General features: G+C 45.3%; 1 protein-coding gene across 1 annotated transcript in view; it reads right to left on the reverse strand.

The window, feature by feature from the left end:
- Positions 1–339: 339 nt before the first annotated feature.
- LOC125946810 (uncharacterized) overlaps positions 340–18,579 on the reverse strand; it is a 78,690-nt gene continuing 60,450 nt past the window's right edge. Inside the window, exons 2-3 of the mRNA XM_049670891.1 lie at positions 1,918–2,165; positions 340–788 (exon numbers count right to left, since the gene is read on the reverse strand). Coding sequence (XP_049526848.1) covers positions 480–788; positions 1,918–2,163 — 555 coding nt within the window. The 5' untranslated portion in view covers positions 2,164–2,165 and the 3' untranslated portion in view covers positions 340–479. The remainder of the gene's footprint in view (positions 789–1,917; positions 2,166–18,579) is intronic.

An 18,579-nucleotide genomic window follows, 5' to 3' on the forward strand; every position in this document is an offset into this window, starting at 1 on the left:
CACAGTGCTGTATGTTGTAATGACATATCAACAAGCCCGAAACACAATCATCACCGAGTACACAGTTCCAACTTTATTTTGGGCAGAAAGTTGCTTACATAAAGAAAGCAAAGTACCCATTTGTGTAGAAAAGAAAACCAAAAACAAACAAACAAACAATCACGGGAACGGCAAAAGTGTAGAAGAAATTACGGTGCTCTTGCGCACGCAAGATTTCAATAGTGGAGAAAAAGAAAAAAAAAAAAGGGGGGGGGGGGGGGAGTAAGAAAGGAAAAAAAAAAAAAAAAAGACCAGGAATAGCATGTAATGCCTTTCTGAAAAAAACTCTTCCTGATTTTGTTATTGTTGTGTGCCGCTGCGCAGAATCCTTAAGGTTGTCCATCAATGGAATCATCGATAATTGGACTTTGTAACTGCCCAAACCGTCTCTCCAAGGCTCGACCGCTCGTCTTAGTGACCATCATTGATGGAGATCCTCCTCACTGACCGGGGAATCCAGTGGCATCAGCGGTGTCCTCGCGGACGTTGATGAGGTGGTCCCAGGTGCTCATGTGGAGAGCCTTGCGCTTCAAGCTCATGAAGAGCGCAATGCCGTAAAGGCTGCAGGACGGGTCCGGAGCTGCCTGCTCAGTCGTCGACCGGCTCGACGAAGTGGATGCGGAAGGAGTGGCCCGCGAAGTTTGCGTGCAAGCAAACGACGGTCCGGCCTGCGAGGGTCCCGCATCTACTGCGGCCGCGATTTGACGCCGGAACTCTTCGTTCTTGAGCTTCCGCACGTGACTCTTGCCCTGCAGTATACGTGAGGCAATGAAGCCTAATGTCCACTTACCACATATCCTGTCATCGCAGCATAAGCGCTCGCGTCTATGTTTAGTTTCATAAACATTATTACACTAAATTCTTTAATGTATTTCGAAAATTACAAGAACGGGCCAGCCTGAGCCACAGCCGCTTGTGAAGCAGCGTCCGACAGCTGACGACATCGCCGTTGAGCGCTATTCTCTTAAAAAGCATAAGTAGATCGAAAGAAGGAAAAAACGAAAAAGGCAAAAGAAATTGCAGTACAAAGAAAATTACAATTTTTTTAAGAACACAAGAAATTACTCAAAGAAAGACTAAAGAAATATGCTTTTAGCTTTTCCGCAACCGTGGCAAGAAGGTAGTTCCTGCGGCAGTTTGTTAAAATAACCAGTCACGCACATAGCATTTTACGAGATAGTTCTGAAATCGAGTTCGCGCTTCATGATTAAAGCGATCACGCGCTACGCAGGCAGAGGACACGACCGGGTACATAAGGTGTGCAATAATTTTAAGGCGACTGTTCATATAGCATATAGTGCGTGTGAAAGAAAAAAAGATCACTATTTTCCCCCGTTAACATACCGTATACAATACAGACTTTATACTTCGAAATTTTTGAAATGCAGTGCAGTCCTTCTACACCAATAAATAACTATAGACTGTGTCAAAAGCCATGACGTCATGGCTAGCTTGTGCGGGAATTTTAGGACGGCGTCGCAATTCCGTCTTGTGTTTATCGCTTTTTTTTTTCGCTTTCTCGCTTACAAAGACTCCTTCGACTGCAAAAATGGCCGTTTTGATATGACAGAAGCACAATTTACAATTAGATTTAACTTGATCTACCACAGACACGTTAAAAATAAAAAAAAAAGTTACAAGCGATTTAGCGGGAAATGCGAGAGAAATACGTGAGCATTACCTCACACCTCTTTCAGGTCCCAGATCCATTGATGTAGACCGCGTTCACCAAATTACAAAGCACTGTTCAGGAGCTCACTCGACACACGGCGTGCCTCTTCGAGGAGCGAGGTGCATATATATATATATATATATATATATATATATATATATATATATATATATATATATATATATATATATATACAAGTAGCGTACCTTGTTGTGGATTTCCAATAGAGCTGGGGAGTTCAATGGCACGTTGCATAGGTGGCACATGATGGGCATGCCACGCTTCGGCACCAGGCAGCTTCCGTCAACCAAGTCGCTCCTGCCACGTGCATACTCGCCTTGTATCGCCTGGGTGGCCTTCTCCAGGTGCTTCGAACTGCGCAGGGGGCCCATGTAGGGTATAGGACCGTTGAACTTCTTGCCGCAGTCCACGCACGAGAACTCTGAATCCATACCTGCGAATTCCAGGGTAAGTGGAACGCACGCGTTTGAAGTACATTGCAGCAACTGCGTCCGTGGGCAAAGGGACGAGTCGCAACTGTTCTTGCAATTAAAATAACTTTTTCCGAGGCCTCGGCAATACAGAAAAAAAAATTTAAAAACCGCATCGACACAGACAAATGCAGCGACACAGACAGCTTGCTGAAAGGCCAAGTACAACGAAATTTCGGACCGCGTAAAAAACGTTTCAGATAGTGTGCAGATATAAAGCAGCCTCTTCGCAAAATTTTACGTTTTCGATACGAGTAGATGCGCCGGGAAAAGCTCGCAAAAATAAAGAAAAACACGTTTCTAATACTGAAATTCTCATGGGCGAAGGCCCCGGCAAAAAATTCCCAAGTGTCCTTAGCTATCGCCTGAGAGACGCGAAGGCGAAAGCCGTGTAAAGCCTACAGTAATCCACCTTAATCCACCCTAATCCTCCTTAATACACCGTCATCCACCTAATTCTACCCTAATCCAACTTAATCCAATCACTAATCAATCATTAATTAACTTTGGTAATCATGAATCATCTCTATATACACGGCTGGACATGCTTTGGTTCACTTCTGGCCTTCCTTAGGTCACGTTACTTTCTGCACCTCACAACGCGACCTTGAAACATAGAGATCTAAGGCTTTTCTCTTAAAATCACACCCATTACCACTTGCCCTAAACACTACCACTTGCCCTAAACTTGTCGTAAAAATGCACTGTTCCACATACATTTTTGACAAAACGCTCTTTTATGCACTGAAGCACAATACAGTAACGGAACGCCCATGTATTTCATTCCACACTTTGGGAAATAATATCTAGAAACTGGTGTCATCCTGGAAATTCATTCCAAGTGGATACGTCTAGCAAGCTCACCGGCTACAATTCGTATACTGCAATATGTGCCGTAACGTAATCAATTAAGAAGTTAATTAGTAAATTTTTGTTAATTAGTTGAATATGCTTTTTTCATTTCTCGTGCTAGTAATGTCGGCCTCTTCGAATAATCCAGCTCAAGGGAGGAACGGCCTCACAGATCTCCTGCGGTGTCACTCCAGCTGTATTACTTGGAAAAGGCGGACAAATCGAGGCAAATCGCAGGGTGATGTTAGCTAAATAAAACAATTTAAATAATGTATAGCCTCGTAATTATTCATTTTAGAGCACATGTCCCACATGCCGAATTGAAGCAAAGCAGTAATCAAGTAATATGCATACTTGCATCATTTGCTTGGCACCAATTTCGAGAAATGCGTCTTCAATATCTCTGCCGAAATCCGTTGACATTCCAGTTGATAATCACGAACACTGTGGGAAATGGAGGACTAATAAGTGCAAATGGGACGCGTTGTATCCAGAGGACACTAAACGAAACGGCCGAAGGCGAGAGCGCGAGACAAAGAACGCCGTGATGCAGAAACATATCGCTCCATTTCGCCACAGGCATTGAAGATGCACATCTCGAAACTCTGCTCGGCAACAGAATACCGTGGCGATCGAGCTACTCTTGAGGAGGGTATAAGACAGAGTCACTGACCTTGAGATGATAGGTGCGGAGGACAGGGGAACCAAACACACCGCTGAGCACAGTAGGCCTATTTAACGCGGCGATGATGATGATGATGATGATGATGATGATGATGATGATGATGATGATGGTGGTGGTGGTGGTGGTGGTGGTGGTGGTGGTGGTGGTGGGGGTGGTGGTGGTGGTGGTGGTGGTGGTGGTGGTGGTGGTGGTGGTGGCTGGCCTCACACTTTGGCTCGTACCCACACTGGGGGATTGGCCAAGAATTCGCTGTCTGAACTTTTAAGTAATGTTTTGATGGTTTACATATGCAAAAAGGGGGGAAATGTGGAAAAAGAAGAGAAAGCAAATCAATATAAAAGTAATCATTTAAAAATTTATTCCTTTAGTCGATTGCATGAAAGCACAAGCGGCACCAAAAACATCCCTGTGGCTGAAGCACAGAACTGACACACCTAACGTTAGTATTATTTCTGATGTTAAGATTAGCCCTAGTTTAGCAAGTGGAATTTCTAGAAGGCTTTTTTCCTAATACTGTATAGCGGCGACATATAAAGAAACAGTGATCTAAGGATTCTGTGTCCCTGGCAGAATTGACAGAGGGGAGATATCACTAGACCAGTCCTGTGTAAATATAGATTTAAGGGGGGGGGGGGGGGGGGGGGCACAGCAGCACAATCTGGTGATCACCACTTCCGATTGTCTTGATTGACACTACTGGATTTTCCACGGAAACTTGAGATGCTGAAATTCCAGCCCATGTTGTTATTGATTCAATGGCATCTCTCCGGATTGAATATTTTTATATCTAATTGTTATGTGCGAAACTACTGGAAGAATCGATATTATTGGTCCACTCAGGGATGCTGGCACTAATGAGTCTGCCATTTTGTTTAAATCCAACCCACAGTGGCCTGGTACCCAAAATAGTTTTACAAAATTAAACTGTGGAGGAACTAATGCTAAAAACATCTTTAGAGCTGGTGAATTGATGAAGCTGTAAGTGAAGAACCGACAGAAAGCGAATCTGTTATAATAACCGCACTGATTTCGTTCAAAGGGAGTTTCCGTAGTGCTAAAATAATTGCCAAAAGTTCGGCTTCAAAAACGGGAGTATAATCTGGCAGTCTGAAAAAAAATGACGAGCCAAGCGAAAGCGAGAAAATGCCTACCCCCGCCTTATCATTGTTCACTGAAGCGTCTGTGGGTATTATGTTATTTGAAGGTGCATGCGCAAGACAATCTTGCAACCGGTTATTTAAAAACCTGACTGATTGAAGCTTAGGGTTTCTGGAAAAAATGTCATCGAATTCAATCTCAATATTCCGATTTGGTTCAGTTGATGGAATTACCTCTCGAATTTTCACATTTAACCTATCTAATTGCTTGTGAACAAATACGATCTGTGGAGTGTGAAAACGTGGCCAATGAGCTAGAAAGAATGAGTCTGGATCATCAATAAACACGTATTCAGATCGTCTAAGTGGAAAGCTGTAAAATTTTAGAAATGTCTGGATCGTTAACATACGAAATGTGCAGGGCAATGTTGGTAGGCGCGCTTCTTGATAACATTATTAGCAACAAACCTGGGGAGTCCCAGACACAGGCGTAGGGCTTCACGCTCCAAAAGAACCAGAGGCTTAGTTTTGTACGCAGGGCCACCTGAGAACAATACACACCCGAATTCCAATATTGGGCGCATATACATTTTGTATATCATTAGCAGAGAATGCCTACGTAACCCATATTGACGGTTGCTTAGTCTGCGCAGTAGACCTAAAGGACGTTGTGCCTTAGATGGTACATTTTCTATGTGTGGACACCAGTTGAGTTTTTTATCATAGATGATTCCCAAATATTTTAGAGACTCAACCTGGGGAATGGGTTCTTGTTTATAAGATATCGAAATTGAAATCGGGTCCGTAAGCGGGAAGACCAAGATTGCGCTTTAACTTACATTTAGTGACATGCAGATTGTCTGAAGTCAAACCTCAAGCATACTCATGTATCTTTGTAATTTTTGGTATAAATCGTAAATGTCACTGTCGGCCGCAAAGAATGCAATATCATTTGCATAAACATAAACTTGAACGGCCTTACAAGTTGGGATGGAGCTCATTAAGATATTAAATAATAATGGAGACAGGACTGCTAATTGGGGAACCCCGCGAGTCTGTTTGTATTTACACGAGGAGCAGCCCTCCCTAAAGCAATAAAATTCCCTTGAGCTCAAAATATTTGCCAACCATGCAATAATATATTTTGGGAAATTGTTACTTAGTAAGATATTCAGTAAAATTGAACGTTCAACGCTCTCATATGCTTTAGCTATATCTAATGTCACTAAAGCTGAATATTGTCTCCTTTTTCGGGCAAGTTGTATTCGGCTTTCTAAATCAGCATGGGCACACCATATTGAGCAACCGACTCTGAAGCCAATTTGATTTGGATTTAATATTAAATTATCCGTCATCCAGATAGTAATTCTGCAATGTAATACCCTTTCTATGAATTTGACCACATTAGAAGTTAGAGAAATAGGTCTCATATTTTTTATGGCATAGCCTACTCCTTGCTTTTTAGATATCGGGATTACTTTAGCTACTTTTCAATCGTATGGTATCCAGGCGTTGTTTAATGAATAATTTATAGTGTTTAGAAGATCACAAGGAGATAAGTCGAATAAAATTTTTATCATATCAACAGTAATTCCATCAGGACCAGGAGCTGAGAAGGGTAAGTTTCTAATCACTTGAGCTAGTTCAGGTAATGTAATTTTAGTAAAGTATGACGTTGTGGCTGCGTTTTGCAAAGTGCCTGCGTTATCTTCGGAAGCATGCTTCGATGTCCGCATGTCTACCAATGGTTCCTCTGATTATTTGGGGCTGAGAAGATTCCGCGGCTGAAATGACTCCGTTGACTACGACGAGATGGCACTTCCAGAACGCGACCAAAATGGCAGTGGTTCTACGCAGTTAGAACGCTCGCCTCCGCGACGATGACGATGATGATTTCCATAAAAAATGGCATAAACCCAGATAGGCCAATAATCAGGTGGTATTACGAGAACAAACAAAAAAACGAAAAGAAAATGAAAATACAGAAGAAACCGATAATAATAAATCAAATAAACTAATGCGTCATACAGTAGTCGGTCTTGCAAAAGGATGAGAATGAAGCAGAAGAAAAAATAAAGATTTCGCAGAAACCATTGGCCTATCCCTTTTGTGGGTACGAGCCATGATAAAGGCTCATCCTCATCATCATCCACTGTGGTTATATCCCGGCTTGAGTCCTGTCTCGCTTGTCACGTCACCGCTGCCTCCTTGGCTCCTTCTCTCCTTGGCTTGCCCCCTGGGCCGGGTTGGTCAAGTGCCGGGTAGTTTTCATTAATTTTGTTGATATCTGTGTTTATTTCTTTTCTTTTCAGTTCGGTTGAAGCAGCCCATTTTCTTCATTGTGATACGTTTGCGACTGCACTGATGTCCAGGAATTCTCCTGGACAGGGGAGTTCCCCTTGGTCAGCATCTCTACAGAATGATGATCTACCTTTAGACCTCTTTCTCCGCAGCGGCGTGAGCAGCATTCCCGTCGCGTTGGTGCCCTTGGGTGGGGCCTCTATCAGATTGAACAACCCTAAAGCTACCCAAGAACAACTACATGCTGTGACTCCCAACTACCAGAGCATCACTGATGTCCGGCAGTTCGGTCGAGGAGGGATAGTATGCAGGTCACCAGACCAGGCATGTGTAGCGGACCTGCTTAAGTGTTCCTCATTTGCTTCCGTCCCGGTGAGTGCGTATATTCCGCCACATCTTGCATGCACAAAGGGCATCGTACGTGGAGTCGACTCGCAACTAAGTCCATCCGAGACCTTGGAGAAGCTCTCTATGGCAGGCGTGGTAGCTGTTTACCGCTGCAATCGCGTTGTGGACAATAAGAGAGTCCCCACTGAGTCAGTGATTGCGACTTTTGCAGGCACTTCTTGCCCATCGGAAATTAAAGCGTGGCCTTTAGTCTTCAGAGTCGATGCGCTGGCGTCACGTCCTCTACAATGCCGGAATTGCTGGCGATATGGCCATAGTGCTGGCGGATGTAAATCTGGTCTACGATGCTGCACATGTGGTGAGGGTCACTCTAACAGTGATTGTACATCCCAAGATCAGAAGTGTTGCCTTTGTGATGGATCTCACCCTGCTGACTATTCAGACTGTCCAGCTCGAGTAGAAGAAACGCAGGTGTTGGAAATAATTGATAAAAGGAGGTGTTCTAGGAGAGAAGCTATTGCCACTATTAAGGAGAGGACTCACGGGTATGCTGGTGTTACTGCTCGTCATCCTTCTTTCACAGACGCGACTCTTACGCAGGCAATTAACGCCGCAGTTGAAAAAGCAATGGCCAACGCAATGGAGCGATTGGTAGTCAGCATCTCTGAATGCATATCTCAGGTAGTCAATACCCAGATCGCTAATATTCTGCAGTTAACAACGGCAATGTCTCCAGACACCTCTAAACTTCCATCTATTAGAGAAACGAGAGATATTAATAACGTTGGCGCTCTTCCCTCTGAAAACAGCCATGAAAACTCTGCATCTTCCTCGAAACCTGACCAACATACTCTTGATTTGCACGTCTCCACAGACGTTGACCTGGATGCACGGGCTCAAAAACGCAGCCGGTCCCCGTTGAACCGAGCTTCTTCTATGTCCCCTCAGAACAAGTCCAAAAAGTCTCCGCCCAGTACAGTTCTCAAGGAGAACATTTTGGAGAAGGTTGTTGCTTCTGCAATACTATCTTCAAAATAGGATCCTTGAGAGTATTACAGTGGAACTGTCGTTCGATATTTGCTGCTTATACAGATTTAGATTGTCTTACAGTTCAGTTAAATCCTGATATTATCTTATTGCAAGAAACTTGGCTTACACCAGATAGAAATTTTCATTAAAAAATTATCGTTCATTCCGATTAGATCGATCTTCGAGAGGAGGTGGTTTATTGACACTGATATCTTCCAAAATTTGCCATAAGGCGAAGATAGCTCTAAAGCTACTGTCCTCCGAGTACGAAATACTAGTGTTAGACATAAGCCTTCCATCCTGTCGGCCATTTTTTATAGCCAATGCATATTTTCCCTCAGGTGTTCAGGACACGCGCCCTTTGGATACTATCATTACTACTTGCGGAAAAGATGTTTTACTAGCTGGGGACTTTAACTCCCACCATATTACATGGGGATTAAAAACAGATCAGAGTGGCAATCGCTTATGGAACTGGTCCCAGGACAATAGTCTTACGTGCGCAAATTCCGGACGACCTACCTTCGTCAGAGGTCAGGCTGCTTCTGCCTTAGACTTGACTTTTGCAAGCTCAAGCATTTCCCTGGCCACCTGGTCGACTGTTGATCATGCCACAAATAGCGACCACATACCGATCATTTTTGATATTTTACGTCCAGTTACCTCCTGCCTTTCTAATGCGCGTACTTTCATAAACTACAGTAAATTTCAAAATTCCTTGCGGTCCGCATTGGCTTCTCTGACTGATGTTAATCTCAAATCGAAAGCACTGAGCATTTGTTCTGTTTTAAAAGATTCGCGGGAAAAATCTCAATTTGTTATACAATCAGTTAAAACGAATTCTTCCCCTTGGTGGAATGATGACTGTTCGCGTGACTATAGGCGAAGGAAGGCAGCTTGGAAAAAACTATTACATAATCAATGCCCTCAAAACTGGCTGGATTACAAATTCTATGCAGGTACTTTTAGACGGACAGTGTTGAAGGCTAAAGATGAGTACGACACCCAGCATTTTGCATTTCTTTCTAAATCAAACAATAAACGCGCGCTGTTTAGGTTTCTACGCGCCAAGAAAATGATTCCGCGACCAATAAATGCAGAATCCGCAGTTTTGTCTCCAGAAGAAATAAAAAATTCGTTGGAGGTAATCGCTAGAGGGCTAGAAAGTCGCTTTTCTGCCCAACAACCTTTAGCTCCATTGCTATCCCCATCTGAGGAAGATTTCACGGAAATTTCGAAGACTGAATTATCAGATATCTTACAAAACTTTCCATCAGCGGCTCCGGGGCCCGATGGGATCACTTCGACCATGTTAAAAATTTTATATAAAGAATCGCCAGAATGTTTATTAGACATAATCAATTATTCCGTCAGAAGGGCATGGGTTCCATTGGAGTGGAAAATTGCCAAGGTCATTCCGTTGCTTAAAAATCCGAGTGACGGATATATATTAGACAATATAAGGCCAATCGCGTTAACTTCAAATTTAGTAAAATTGATTGAAAGAGTTATCAATATTCGTATCGTAAATTTTCTTAATGAGCGATCGATTCTAAGTCCGAAACAAATTGGTTTCAGATCACAGTGCTCTATATGGCAGGCCCATATTGACCTTGAAAGCCGTATTCAGTTGGCAAGGCGCCAAAGGCAGTATGCGGCATTAGTCACTCTAGATATCTCAAAAGCATATGACAGTGTTGAACATGTGATATTGATCAACCAGCTTCAAAAGATTAACCTTCCAAAATACCTTCAAGTATGGATTTCAGAATTTTTAAGGAACAGAGAATTTTATTGCTTCCAAAGCGGCATTTCTTCGGCTAGGTACGCACAGTCAAGAGGCGTTCCACAAGGGGCAGTACTTTCTCCAGTCTTATTTAATATTCTAATGAGTTCCATCCCATGTCATGATGATGTACATACTTATGTGTACGCTGATGACATAGCGTTTTTTTCATCGGCAAATGACATCCAAAAACTTTATCAAGTATTACAGACATACTTGTCTGCTATAGAAAGATGGCTTGATGCGATGCATCTCTGTCTCAACGTTAACAAATGCTCAGTGCTTACGTTTCCATTAACGGACCCCATATATATTTCACTCTCTTATCATCTACATATTATCCCACAAGTAGAGACAGTCAAGTATCTTGGGGTGATATATGACGGTTCACTGTCATGGAAGTCACACATTGACTATATTGCAACAAAAGGTATTCGTGCGGTTGGCTTGCTGCGTAGGCTGAGCAATAGTCGATCAGGAATGCGAAGAGCAACGCTTTTAACAATATACCGCATGTATGTTCGACCGGTATTAGAATTTGGATGCGTACTGTACTCTGGAGCTCCTGCATATAAACTTCGCCCTCTTGTTCTTCTGGAGAGGCAGGCCTTGCGACAATGTTTAGGGCTACCTAAATTTGTAGCAAATGAAGTTTTGCATCTGGAAGCTAGGCTGCCATCTCTTGTTACGAGGTTTCGATTATTAGCTGTACAGTCATATTTAAGACTATATGAATCCCCTATAAGGCGTTCACAAACAGTTTTCATCTCCCAGCCGGACTTGTTTTTCGGATTGTACTGGCCGCGATTCCACACACCACAAATTATTTTTATTCAAACTCTCCTAGATCAAATAAACATACAAATTCGTGAGGTGAGTCCTGTTGTTTACAACACCAATTCCATTAAAATTCAGTATGATGATATTTTCCCTAAAAATGCTAAGGCATTATCTTACCGCATGCTAAGCTCAATATTAAATGATTACTTTTTGCACGTTCCGATCAAGACAGTTATTGCCACTGATGCTTCTCAAAATGAAGAAAAGTGTGGAATTGGAATATTTTCTCCTATTCTTGATTGGTCGTTCTCTCTTCGCCTCCCAGACTTCGTACCGATCTTTCTAGCGGAATTTTTAGCTGTCGTTCTAGCCCTCCGTAAACTCAATACATCAACATGTTCTACAGTAATCGTGACGGATTCTTTATCTCTGTGCTCCTCCCTCACAGCGTCCGATAATTCCCCAGTTTTGCGAGCTTTCAAATCGTTAGTGCCCCCTCACTTAGCTTTGATTAGATTGGTGTGGGTACCAGGGCATAAGGGCCTATTTCTAAACGAAATGGCAGATTCGTTGGCGAAAGCGTCCCTGAATGGCCCGGTAATTCATATCCTACCGATTTCAGCTTTCATCATAGGGGCTAGATTTCGGAGAAAAATGATGCTGCGTGAATTTCACGCCCCTTCTTTAACAAACTCGTCAGATTTTCAGCACTTGTCGCATTATTGGAATAGCAAACTCTGTCAAACGCGTTCACTTGAAGTCGCAATCACTAGACTACGCTGCAGAATTCCATTTTTAAATTTTTACCTACACAGAGCTGGTCTGGTTCCCTCACCTAACTGTTCCTATTGTGGCCAACATGAAACATTAGATCATTTTCTAATTGTCTGTGAAAGATATTCTGAATTGCGAAAAAGAACCTTAGAAACACCGTTCCGCCTTCTTAGATTAGAATTAAATGTTCAAAATTTACTATCATTGGGGGCCTCTACCCTTGGGCACAGCGACGGGAAGGTTGTAGATGCCATCCAGAATTACATTACAGGGTCAGAAAGATTTAGATGACAGAATCACGGCTTAGGGTACCGAAATATTTTTACAAATTTGATGACTTGCTATCTACTTCTTTTTTTTAATTCATCATTTACTCCTTATTCTATTCAAGTCATTTGATATATTCTAATTATTCATTCTCAGATGCGTATATATTCCCACATTTATGTTTGTTTTGATTTATACATCTCCATTCTGATTGGTATTTCAAACTACCCGGTTCTTGGCCAATCCCCCAGAGTGGGTATGTGCCAGTAACTTCAAGGCTCTACATCTACATCTACATCTTATATCCCGGTATGGGAGACGACGTTTTCACAACGTTTCTAGGGCGGGGATTATGCGTCGCCACCACCTTCAGCGATGTCACACGTCACGTGTGCGCACCGGAACCGAGATCTGCCGAATCCGCATGGACGAGAACCAATCGTTGCATGGCACACTGAGTATACGTTGCAAGGATAGGATAGGAATATACTTTATTTGTCCAGCGGTTAAGGCGGTTGGTGCCCGGGGCTAGGCTGCCAGGGGTCCATCGCCGGAGGTATACGGACATAATAATTAAATTTGAGCACTACAAAGGATGCACTTAACCATGCCGTAACAATATGAATGCAGACCCAAGCTGTTTAGCGACCGCGCAAAAAATAATAATAATAACATTAATAAAAAAAAAGGGGGGGGGGGGGCACAGAGCGATGGTTCTACGTATGCATTCAGGATAACAACAACAACTATCGAATTGAATTATGGGGTTTTACGTGCCACAACCACGATCTCATTATGAGGCACGCCGTGGTGGAGGACTCCGGAATAATTTGGACCACCTGGGGTTCTTTAACGTGCACCTAAAACTAAGTACACGGGTGTTTTCGCATTTCGCCCCCATCGAAATGCGGCCGCCGTGGCCGGGATTCGATCCCGCGACCTACAACTATCGAGGAATGATTGTCCAAGGCAAGCCATAGCTTCGTTGTGTAAAACTTCTGTGTTCTGTGGCGTCCATTTGTGTTCGACGTGAACGTCTGTGTTACGACAACGACCACACAACGGTGGCAATGATGGAATCACGACGATGGTTCGACAATGACGGTGTGACGACGACGACAGTGCAACAACGGCGGCATGCGGTAAACGTCACGAGGACAACCAGTGGGGCGCACCGACGGGGGGTTCAACCCCCCCCCCCCATGCATCGAGCCCCATCAGTCCAACGTGTACGTTCAGCCTTCAGTACTCTGTTCACATTGTCATTACAATGCAGGAGGTGGCTTGAGGTCGAATTTTCCTGATTAGCAAAAACACTCTATCAGTGTCTTGTATTTAGTCATTCATTCCCAAATTCAAGGTAGGCCAACCACGTGCTCGATGGCTTTGCGTTGCATTCCACTCAAGCAGCTCTAGGGAGAAAACAGATGCAATTTTCGCCTGTAAGGGCAAAAATTGCACTCCCCTACAAGAACCCCCCTGGCAGAGATCCGTGGGTGCGCTACTGAGGACAACGAAATGACGACAGCGAGGCGACGACGACTATTCGACGACGTGAACATGGCGAAGACAGCATGACGACGACGAAATGACAACAGCATGAGGACGACGACGGTGTGACTATAGTATGAAGAAGACGGCATCAAATAGCAATGGAATGACAACAGCGCGACGTCGACGATAGTGGGGCAAAGATGGCATGACGACAACGGAATGCGGAAAACGTGACGACCGCGTGACAACGACGGAATGACGGCGACGTAAATGACGGCGCGATGACTGCAGTGTGACGACGGCATCTGGAGGAAGACGGCATTACGGCAACTGAATGACAAATGTGTGACGACAACGATATTGTTACGATGGTGGAATGGCGGCGACGGAAATGACGACTGTGCGACGACGATGGCAGCAAGATGAAGACGGCATGTAGAGTAACGGCATGACAACAACGGCATGGCGACAGTGTGAGAACGACAGCGGCGCGAGGATGACGGTGCGACGACGACGGAAGAAGGACGAGGGAGATGACGTGAGCGTGACGAGGGTTGCATGGCGACAACGTAATAACGACAGTGTGAGGAAGATGGTGTGGCAACGTTGGAAGGACGAAAATCGCGATGTGACGACGGCAGTGTGACAAAGACGTGGTGACGACGATAGCACGTAGAAGACGGCATGACGACCGGGGAATGACGACAGTTTCATAAAGACGACTGCGGCGCGACGACGACGGTGTGGCGACGACGGAATGACTACGGCGGAAATGGCGGTGCGCAATGACGGGAGCACGATGAAGACAGCATGACGACAACGGCGCGATGACTATGGAAAGAATACTGCGGAAATGAAGACGGCATGGTGACAGTGGAATGACGACAGCGTGTCGACAATGACGGTGTGACAATGGGATGGCGACGACGTGAATGGCGATGGCGTGACGATGAGGATAGCAGGAAGAAGATGGCAAGACGACAAGGGAATGGTAACAGCGTGACGATAGTGTGACGATGGAATTACGACGACGGTGCGACGACGGCGACAGGATGAAGACAACATGACAACTGAATGAGGACAGTGTGACGACGACTATGGTGCGACGGTGATGAAATGAGGACGACTGTGTGACAACGGAAACGAGAACAGAATAACGACAGCGTGACGCCGGCGATAAAACAAACGTGACGACGCGGCGACCACGGTGTGAGAACGGCAACATTTCGTAGACTACACGACGACAGCGTGACGACGACGGTACGACGCGATCGCTACCCGAGAGAGGCTTCGGGATAGCAATCCCGCAAGATAGTGATGTCGCATGCTATCTCTATTAATGATCAGGTCATCTCTTAATGCAGACCTCTTCACTTCCTGGGCGTAATGGCCGATCGCGACCTCTCCCGGAGAGCCCATTGCGCATACTTGAAGATGATGTCTTTCATAACATCTCTACTGAAATTCCTAAGCGGCACGACATGGAGTATACACGCTGTTAACTGTACAGAGCGCTCATTTCTGGGATTCTTATGGCACAGTGTGCCATTAATATGTAAAAAAAAACGAAGAAAAAGAAACGTGCAAATCTGAACATTTGTGCTCGTGACACCATACAGGGCCAAGCCCTTTGGACATGCTTAGCTGTACTGCGTAGCGATGACGTGCAACATTTCGCCGTTCACCGCGATTATCTTCTGAACTATTCGCCCGCGACAAGACCAATGTCTCCTTTGTGGCGCCTCGCACAGCCTGTTATACGCCTCACCGTTCCAGGTATATCAAACAAGGCCGAGCTGTCTGCCTTGGCTTCGAGGAAAATGGGCTCACCTTTATTTGCAAGAGACGTATTGTTACTGCAAACACATTTACGCCGATGGCTCCGCTTCATCCGCGAGCTGCTAGATCGTCGTTAATATACCGGTTAAATTAATAACGATCAACTTCGTCGTGTCCCGCCTGACGACATCTACGGAGCTTACCACTGTCTTTTACTGCGATTTATTATGTCAGAAGAACCACCGAGAGAATGGACCATCTTTTGTGATACCAAGCCAGACATACAGAGCCCGCTGTCGAGCCTATATACGTCACGGAAGCTACGACCAGTTATAGTGTCCAGATCAGTGTTGCGGAATGGGCGCCCCCATTCTATTCCAATTCCATTCTGGGGAATTAGAACTTGCCGCAATTCCATTCCTTTCAATTCCATTCCTTTCCGCCCCCCAACCCTTCCCCCACCCTAGAATAGAGCTCCCTAGAACAGACGAAGGTGGGATTTGTTCGTGCGAATCGTCGCGTCGGGGCTCGGGGAGGCGCCGCCGTGGCCACAGTTACGTGGGCTCTCCTGCTTCGGCTGGGTTTCCGAACCAATGCTTTCAAAAATTTATTCTATCTTTGTATGGAGGGAGAGGGCGCACAGTTCATCGTGTACGGCTGTGTGCTGCGCTGAACTGCAGACCTTTGTCGACAGTGTTTCGGGCAAAGGCGTCTGTTGTCTAGAGGGAGGAAAGTATTGCAAAAGGGTTGGGGGGGGGGGGGGGGGTGAAGCAACAGAAGCAAAGGGTGAGGGAAGCAACAGAAGTAAAAACAAAGAAGTGAAGGGTGGGGAGACAGCAGGCGGCCGGGGCGAAGGCGCCGCCGACGTGAACAAAATATATCACAACGCGTAACGGGGGGGAGTATGCCGCCGCCGTAGTTCCGCACGACGGATACCAACGGCATAGAGCCGCGGTTACGCAAAGCATCGAGACAAACTTCGGAGCAACTCAGTCTACAAGGACAGAATTGTGGTAGGCTCGTTGCTTCTAAATATATACCGTACTTGTAATCAGCCAAGCCATTTTTAAAAATACTGCTTTATTGGTAGATTCGAGGCTCTGACTTACTAATGTTTGAACGTGGGCTGGTTGGTTATTCGGCATATTTTGACAAAAAAAACGGCGCGTAGACAAAAAAGCGCTTTATTTTCAGAAAAACACGCACTTCGATTCCCATTCCATTCCGGGCAAAAGGCGCTTAATTTCGTTCTCTATGGTGTTGGGCTGCTGAGCACGAAGTCGAGGGATCGAATCCCGGCCACGGCGGCCGCATTTCGATGGGGGCGAAATGCGAAAACACCCGTGTACTTAGATTTAGGTGCACGTTAAAGAACCCCAGGTGGTCCAAATTTCCGGAGTCCCCCACTACGGCGTGCCTCATAATCAGATCGTGGTTTTGGCACGTAAAACCCCATATTTTTTTTTAAATTCCGTTCTCATTCCATTCCTCCAAGCGTTGTCGACATTCCATTCCATTCCGGGGTCGTAAAAATGTGGAATGATTCCGGAGTCATTTCAATTCAGGAGTGGTAACTCCGCAACACCGGTCCAGACCCGGGAACTTCACCATTTTGTTCTCGAAAAGGGCCACACCATCGCGTTTTTCAGTGGCTGCCGATTTGGCAACGACCTCGCTTACGGCGCTGCTCTGTCCATGCATCCACAACACTGCTCAGACAGTTCGAATACCTCTGTCTAGAACGGACGCTGCATGAAAACTAGAACCACTGGTTCGTAACACCACTCGAGCTTATTGGAACTCCATCAGCCTGTCGAACTAACCGTGTCGGCTGCGAATTGACCCTTCCCTGAAGCTCTAGCTACAAGACCTCTTCCACTGGGATGCAACGTTGAATGAATCAAGCATTTTTTTTTTTTTTTTTTGACACGGAATGGCTCTTCTGCCTAAAAGGGGTGGGGTTCAGGGAAGGGAATTATGCGACGAGAGACGCCCGCCTCATCTGCAAACTCCCCGAGAAACAGGACCATGTCTAGAGCTTGAGTGTCGTTTTTAGGGGTGAACCAGTCTTTAAAGGAGGTAATATCTGGTCGCAGGTATTTCTGCTGGAGATACCGAACAGTCCCATAGCATGTGCCTGGCGGTAGGATGGGTGACCGTTGTGCACGTGGAGCATGCTACTGATTCGGTGACTTCTGCTTCTTGTGTGCTTTCGTCGCCACTGTCGTTGTTGTGTCGCTTTATAGCTTGGTGTGGCATTCACAACGACCTACAGGTATTCATTCCTCATTGAGATGGGTGATACACTTTGCGACAAATGGGGATGTGAGGAGCCTATCGAACTGCTCTGCATCTGTCCCCGATACAATGACCAGCGCTTTATTCTACGTCGAACCACGTTAGATCACCTGGATTCAAAATAATCCTTGGTGACAAAAGTAGTTAGACTGTGGCCACGTGCGTCGTAACCCCAGGAAGCGATAAGTGCATCACTGCAGTTCCAGAAGTCGGCTCCTGCCGCGATAAGGTTGCGTTAAGAAGTATATCCGTGTGGGTGCTGCAATGACGCCAGCTGTAACCTGCCTATGGCTCCGGGTGGTAGGCCAGCCTTCGGCACGACCTGTCCCTTCTGCCCTCGCCCTCTGCCCTCGCATATCTAGCGCAACTCTTGTGGAATTGCACGGACTGAGCTCATCAAGGCACCACTATAGCTGTCAAAAGTGGGGCTACACCCAAGCCGCCCCCCTGACAACCATATGTGGATCTAATGTGTGAGGTGACGCTGGTATTGATTTTATTGGCATTGGTGTCACGCTTTGCACATGTGTGTTGAATCTGCTGCTTTTTTTCTGCTCCCTCTTGTTCATTGCATACTCGGTTATGCATGCAAAGTTTCAGAGACGTTATGGCCAGTTTTGTTTTCCCATTGCCTTTTCACTTTTCATGAGATTCACAGAGGCGTTTAAAAATTATCAGTGTGTCACGGAGTGTTCCGGACACGTCCGACTAAGCTCACCAGAGTCCAGCGTTTTTTAGCTTTTACATGTGTTGTTTGCGTGTGCGCGCGTTTGTGTATGTATTTGCGTGAGTGAATGTCCAAAGATATAAAATAATCACGTATGGCTAGCCTACTTTAAGGCAGAGAGGTCGGCCAGAGTTGCATTCCTCTAGCCAGCCACTATGCG

Source organism: Dermacentor silvarum, chromosome 1 (assembly GCF_013339745.2).
Source record: "Dermacentor silvarum isolate Dsil-2018 chromosome 1, BIME_Dsil_1.4, whole genome shotgun sequence".
NCBI classification, from domain to species: domain Eukaryota; kingdom Metazoa; phylum Arthropoda; class Arachnida; order Ixodida; family Ixodidae; genus Dermacentor; species Dermacentor silvarum.